The sequence below is a fragment of the Triticum dicoccoides genome, chromosome 5B (genome assembly GCF_002162155.2).
Source record: "Triticum dicoccoides isolate Atlit2015 ecotype Zavitan chromosome 5B, WEW_v2.0, whole genome shotgun sequence".
Lineage (NCBI taxonomy): Eukaryota > Viridiplantae > Streptophyta > Magnoliopsida > Poales > Poaceae > Triticum > Triticum dicoccoides.
The window spans coordinates 404512299-404519389 of NC_041389.1; the positions used below are offsets into that span (position 1 = coordinate 404512299).

The window sequence follows — 7091 nt, forward strand, 5'->3', positions numbered from 1 at the left end:
ACGAGGTTCACCGTGCGCCGCAGCTCCCCACCGATATCCCTACCGATCTAGGGTGAGCGTAGGCCGACGGGAAGCACCTCCGCCGCCGCTGCCCACGCACACACACTCCCACGCCGTCGCCCCTCCACCATGGCCACCGGCTCGGGCTCCTCGAGCCAAGGAGAAGGTAGCCTACCGTTAATCTCTAACCTACCCGATCCATAGGATCTATCATGCCGTGATAACTTTGTAATTTAATTAACTCTCTTCTTTTTAATACAGTACAAAAGACACACACAGCTTATGCGTGTTATTAAAAAAAAGAACCCTAGTTTCCTGCTGCAGTAGTTAGGTCGAGTGACATCTATATCCTGTAAGAATATATATATAGCCAAAATAAAAGAAGTCAGAACACGGATAGCCCGTCATCTGAGGGAAGCTACCATTGCCACGCGCGAGCTAAGGTCGACTTTAAGCCAACATGAAGCAAATCCCAAGGTCATACCTCCACGCTCTACGCAAAGGCAGTAGACGGACGGTGCGTTCAGGAGGCATACACCTACGCTACACCTCTCGCCTCTCGCTACCTACTCTGCATATAGTACGCACGCAGCGCACAAAAACACACTCCACCATGACGCCGCACCACAGGAAGCTTCACGTCCCGGTGCCATCTTTGGCCACAGCGACGCTCCTCCTGCTTCCCCTCGCGCTCCTCGCCGCCGTGCTCGTCGCCGTATACCACAACGAGTTCGCCCTGCAGTCCTATCTGGCCCGCCCCACTTGCCCGAGCAACGCCAGCGACACCAGCCTCACGGGGCGACACGTCGCCGTGCGGGTGGCCCCGGATTTCCGGCTGCTCATCGGCGTGCTGACGCTCCCGGGCCTGTACGAGCGGCGGCACCTGATGCGCACGGTCTACGCGCTCCAGCAGCCGAACCTGACGGCGCACGTCGACGTCCGGTTCGTCTTCTGCCGGCTGGCCTCGGAGGAGCAGCGCGTGCTCGTGGCGCTGGAGGCGATGCAGCACGGCGACGTGGTGGAGCTGGACTGCCCGGAGAACATGGACAACGGCAAGACGCACGCCTACCTCTCCAGCGTCCCGGCGCTCTTCGGCGACCGGGCGTACGACTTCGTGATGAAGACCGACGACGACACCTTCTTCCGGCTGCCGCAGCTGGTGGAGTCGCTGAACCGGGCGCCCAGGGAGGACCTGTACTACGGGTGCATGGTGCCGTGCGATGTGGTCCGCGTGCAGGAGAATGAGTACATGTCCGGCATGGGGTATGTCATCTCGTGGGACCTCGTGGAGTGGATCGTCGCGGCGGCGGATCAGATCAGAAACCACACAGTCGGGCCGGAGGACAGGCTGGTCTCCTCGTGGTTCAGAGGTGCCGGGAAGGGCAAGAACCGGGTGGACACGAAGCCGGCCATGTACGGCTTTCCTGATCGCGCGGACCATTGCGCGCACGAGCTCGTGCCGGACACCATCGCCGTCCACAAGCTCAAGAACAACGGGAGGTGGGCGACAACGCTCAAGTACTTCAACTTCACTGCGGGGCTCCAGCCGTCCAAGTTCTACCGCATGGATCGATGAACTGGGAGTTTTTTTTGGGGTTGATCTCGTATTGTATTTTGATGTATTATTATTACTCCCTGCGTCTCATAATATAAGAACATTTTTTAAACTACACTAATGTTAAAACGTTTTTATATTATGAGACAGAGAGAGTAGTACGGAAATTCACATGGGCACACGAATGCGGGGGCAATCAGCTGCCAAGCCCTGCCGCCCGCTCGAGTTATCTCGTGATTCGCAAAACGGTTGAATCCCACGTGAATGAACAGTAAAAAAATGCTCAAAATGTTTTAGGTTTCAACTATAAACTTACTTTTTTGCATCTAAAAATACCATGTTTTAACAAGGTTTAGAGATTAATTTTAAGCATTTTTTTCTGTCCGTCGGGTAGACACAAAATAATTATTTATTATCGATTGCTCGTACTAAGTTTCAACACTGAAACTTAATCTGATTTTCAAAAATCGTCCAAATATATTTAAAATATATCTTATTTTAAAGTGCCGGTCATGTTAGTGTCTCCGTTCGGTGTGACTCTATGTATACATATATCTTATTCTGGTTCCCATCGATGTGTTATGTTTCTTTAATACAGTATATACGTGGATGCTCAATATATGTGTGTACATTCACCTTTATAAACACATGCACACCTACTCTATCTCCATGAGCACATTTGAGAGACTGAGCCGGTACATCATCTTAAGATTAACGAAGTCACCACATACGTATTCGTAATCGACGGGAATGTTTCCTCCCACTAAATACACATCGCCCAAAAATCTGAAATAAATTAAAAAATGCGAGCAACAGTGTTAAATCTGTGACTTGAACTCTAATGGGCCCAGAATACCCCCGTCCTCATAAGCATTCAATCACAAGTTTGTTCACACTCACATGTTACGTCTAATGGATCTCTCAAAAGAAAAATGTTATGTCTAATGGACGCTTTACTACAGAGTATACAAATAGTTGTCTACTCCCTCCATCCTAAAATATAAGAATATTTTTGACATTAGTGTAGTGTCAAGATCGTTCTTATATTATGGGATAGAGGGAGTAGATTATTAGGCATATATACATGACCTATTGGGTTTACCATACGACGCTTAAAATATTGGAAAATCTATAGATGAGCGCAGCACTTTTCCAGATTACTATTTATTTACCTTTCACTATTGGTTACACATTTACATTGTAACTTCATATTGTTAAATATCTTTAATATGAATTTAGACAACACAGTCTAGAATAAAATTAACTGATTATTGGTGTGGCTGCGCATGGCTATCAATTTTAAATTTAGTTTCATTTCACATTGGTATTTATTACTAATTTAACATATATTTGGAACTGCTTTCTGACACTAATTTCTTCAATTTTCCAGAAACCACTAGTTAAGTGCATCCACGTTTATATACCTAGAAGTGATTTGTTCAACTAGGTTGGTAAAGTATATATGCAACTATGCAAGTATGCACTGTGATGACTTCATGTGTTGTGCGTAGTGACTTTTCTTTGGACCTGCGTAGTGACCTGTTTTTAGTAAAACACGTAATGATATTTGGGGAGACAAAAATATCAGTGCCTGTACACGTATACATGCGCGCGCGCGAGCACACACAGAGAGAGCTGCGTCATGCATGCCCCAATCTATTCTTAAGTTGATTTTAATTTTAATAAAAAATATAAGTAAAAATACATGATTCTTTTATGAAATAAAATTTGCACACAATTTGTTTTTCCTATTTTGAATGTGGCTCAAAAGTGTATATAAAATTCAATATATATAAAAAATAAAAAATAAACTGCTGGCTTTCTATCCACGAGCAGCTCACGTCTCGGTTTCCTCTGGCCTGCAATTAATGGGCCTGCCCATTTATTCCGTTATCAAATAAAATAGAGCTGAGTCAGCGGGCTATAAGAAATAAACTAGTATATTTTTACTTAGTTGGAGGAAAGAGAAGATAAGAGAGAAGGTAAGCGGGCAGCTCTAGCACGTGCTCCTAGGCACTCTACGAGAATGAAAAATGGGTCACATAATAAAAAAAATAGTACATTCTTTTAATCTACTATTGTACATATTGACTATAAGATGAACTGTAAATGACATGGCACTGACTTATAGCCAACAACTGATTTTACTATTAACCATGCTCTTAAGCGCCGTATTTAGCGTCATATAGCAGCCCCGACAGCCCCCCGTCCAAACTTTTGATTTTCAGTTCATCACAATGTTTGCCAAAAAAATAAAATATTCAGTGTCAAACCACGCAAAGTTTCAGCCGAATCTGGCACTTTCTTGGGCTAGCCGCCGGCCAATTTCCGGAGATACGATGGCCGGAACCTGAAGCATTTCCGTGCCACAACGCATCACTTTCCCAATAATTTGGGAACAAGTTAACCTGAGTTGAAAAAAATAACTCTCTTTGTGTCTCCTCCTTCTCCGCGGCAGTTGGGGCGAACAACTCGCCCCTTCGGGCTTAGCCAGCCCGTGAATTCACCTCTCCCCGGCCTGCTGCTCCCGCGGCAAGTTGCGGGGAGGGGAATCCCATACCTCGTCTCAGCTGGTAATTTACATGGACAACGCTACACTTACGGAGATTTGCAGGGGAGTCAGGTTACGGGATGAGCTGTCAAGATGTGATTAGAAAATCAAAGGGGGAGGGGACCACCACCAGAAATCAGGGGAGAGATAATTTATGGAGAAATGAGTCCATAGGTAAAATCCGTAGATGCCACCCGTAAGTCTAGCATTTTTGAATTTACATTAGGTATTTCTTACTCCTCGTAACCGTGGCACTTGGACAGATGATGATGCCTCATCTTTGAGTTACTACTCCGACGACTTCAATCTTTCTTGAGTTCGTTCATCAAGATGGAGCTCCGGCATAAATTCATGTTGTCTCCTTATGACATTGATGTTAGAATTTACCGTGTGCATACGCGACAACGAGATATGGTGTCATGTGCTTCAGATATATTTAAGGGTTCAACGGAGATGATTGCAACTCCAGGGCGTTAGTCCTTAGGGGCACGTGCATGAAGACTCACCGTCTGTCATCGACAAGGTCAAGCCGGCTTCGGAAGGGTAGGGTGGACATGAATGAGCAGGCTCATTTTGACGGAGGTAAAAATTGTTCGATGGTCAAGAGACCTCTTATTTTTGTTATGCTTAGGGTGCTTTCTTCATACTTCTCATGAACTTTCATGGTAAATCCAGGTTTTTTCTCCGCAAACAAAAGATTGTTACGTGCTTATCACTTGGAGATTTTGCTCTTGATCTGTGCCCCTTTCAATCAGCCTGGGAGTAGATAAACAACCACACTTTTGACAGGAAACCACGGTATCATTGTCGGGTAAACCTAGTTTAAGTTTAATCCTAGTTGCCTACTACACTAAGCCGAGTTACAGGTAATCTATGTCTTGTAATAATATAGCCTAAATTAAAGATCTCAGAACATGAAGTGCCCGTCATTTCAGGGAAGCCACCGTTGCCACGCGCGAGCTAAGGTCGACTTTGAGCCAAGACGAAGCAAATCCCAAGGTCATACCTCCATACTTCACGCAAAGACAGGAGGCGTACACCGTCGCCGTTCACGGGGCAGAATGCTTCCGCTGCACCTCTCGCTGCGTCGTACTCTACTCCTCTGCATATCAACTGGTTTTGCACCGTGCAAGCCCTGTTCAGAAATCGCAGAGTGGCGCACACCGTTCGCAATGAAATCGCAGCACAGGAAGCTCCCCACACCGACGCCATCCGTCTCGACGGCGACGCTCCTCCTGCTCCCCCTCGCGCTCCTCGCCGCCGTGCTCATGGTCGTGTACCCCAACGAGTTCGCCCTTCAATCGTCGCTGGCCGGCGCCGGCTGCCCCGACGGCGCCAACGGCATCAGCGTCGCGGCGCACCACGTCGTCGCGCAGGCGGCCCCGGACTTCCGGCTGCTCATGGGCGTGCTGACACTGCCGAGCCGGTACGAGCGGCGGCACCTGCTCCGCACGGTGTACGCGCTCCAGCAGGCGAACCTGACGGCGCGCGTCGACGTCCGCTTCTTCTTCTGCCGGATCGAGTCGGACGAGCAGCGCCTGCTGGTGGCGCTGGAGGCGATGCGGTACGGCGACGTGGTGGAGCTGGACTGCCCGGAGAACATGGACAACGGCAAGACGCACTCCTACTTCTCCAGCGTCCCGGCGCTCTTCAGCGACGGGGCGTACGACTTCGTGATGAAGGCCGACGACGACACCTTCTTCCGGCTGCCGCAGCTGGCGGAGTCGCTGGGCCGCGCGCCGAGGGAGGACCTCTATTACGGCTGCATGGTGCCGTGCGACTACGTGCGCGGGTGGAACGAGTACATGTCCGGCATGGGGTACGTCATCTCGTGGGACCTCGTGGAGTGGATCGTGGCGGCGGCGGACCAGATCAGGAACCACACGGTCGGGCCGGAGGACAGGACGCTCTACTCCTGGTTCAGCGGCGCCGGGAAGGCCAAGAACCGGGTGGACGTGAAGCCGGCCATGTACGACTTCCCGCAGCGAGGCGCCCCGTGCGCGCACGAGCTCGTGCCGGACACCATCGCCGTGCACCGGCTCAAGAACAACTTGAGGTGGTCCACCACGCTCAGGTACTTCAACTTCACCGCCGGGCTCCAGCCCTCCAAGTTCTATCGCTTCGTTTGATGGAATGATCGAGAGGTGATCTTGTGTATGTAGCATTTTGAATTCGGAGATGCTAAAAATCAGTCGACTGAGACTTCGCGAAGTCTCAGTCGACTGTTCTGGCCGTTCGATGTTTGTGGTTTCAAGATTCACGTCATATAGTGTCTTGTATCAATTCGGCCTGTTAAGACGTGACCAGTCCATTTCCTTATTGTTTTTTTGCCGCGATTGGATGGCCTTTTCTGTTGTTTTGCTTTTGTCTACAACAAGCAGGAAACTTGCTAGCGCAGCCCACTCTCCTATATACCTGTACTTTATTTTTTATTTTTTATTTCCCTTCTCTATTTTAGTGTATATAATCATCAATTTATTTTTGTTAAAATGGTTTACTTGTAAATTTTTTTATCTTTTGGCAATACGGAACATCTAAATTTTGTAGAACAGACTTTTTTTACATGCATGAAGGATTTTATGCTCGCTTGTTCATGTCTTTTGTACATGGATTTTTTGTTTATCTATATGTTGCCTGTTCTTTTTTGTACATGGATTTTTTTTGTTTATTTGTATGTTGCCTGTTCTTTTTTGTTTTATTTTGTTTCAGTCATGTATTACCCAGGAATATATTTTCGTAGTGTTGATATGCCCTATTTTTCCTACGTCAGTTGACAGAAAAATTGTTGCCTTTTCTTTTTATTTGTCACAAAAACTCTTGTTCCACTTACGTACAACTAGAATTATCGGAATCCATGCAACTACGAAGGTGCAAAACGTATGCAATTGCATGCATCCGAAGCTACGTGCAACTCAAGGGGTAAAACGCGTCCGCAACTGTGACGAGACTTGTGTGGCAATGAGATCGAAACACGCATAATATGAG

General features: G+C 47.7%; 2 protein-coding genes across 2 annotated transcripts; both read left to right on the forward strand.

The window, feature by feature from the left end:
• The first annotated feature begins 613 nt into the window (after positions 1-613).
• Positions 614-1576, forward strand: LOC119309600 (beta-1,3-galactosyltransferase pvg3-like). Its single transcript, XM_037585572.1, has one exon. The coding sequence runs from the start codon at positions 614-616 to the stop codon at positions 1574-1576; it is 963 nt and encodes a 320-aa protein (XP_037441469.1).
• A 3702-nt stretch (positions 1577-5278) lies between these two features.
• On the forward strand, positions 5279-6400 carry LOC119309601 (beta-1,3-galactosyltransferase pvg3-like). The gene has a single exon (XM_037585573.1). The coding sequence runs from the start codon at positions 5279-5281 to the stop codon at positions 6233-6235; it is 957 nt and encodes a 318-aa protein (XP_037441470.1). The 3' UTR covers positions 6236-6400.
• The last annotated feature ends 691 nt before the right edge of the window (positions 6401-7091 follow it).

Bases quoted from the DNA above. Each gene is read 5' to 3' on its own strand.
- LOC119309601 (XM_037585573.1), top strand. From the start codon at position 5,279: ATGAAATCGCAGCACAGGAAGCTCCCCACACCGACGCCATCCGTCTCG.
- LOC119309600 (XM_037585572.1), top strand. From the start codon at position 614: ATGACGCCGCACCACAGGAAGCTTCACGTCCCGGTGCCATCTTTGGCC.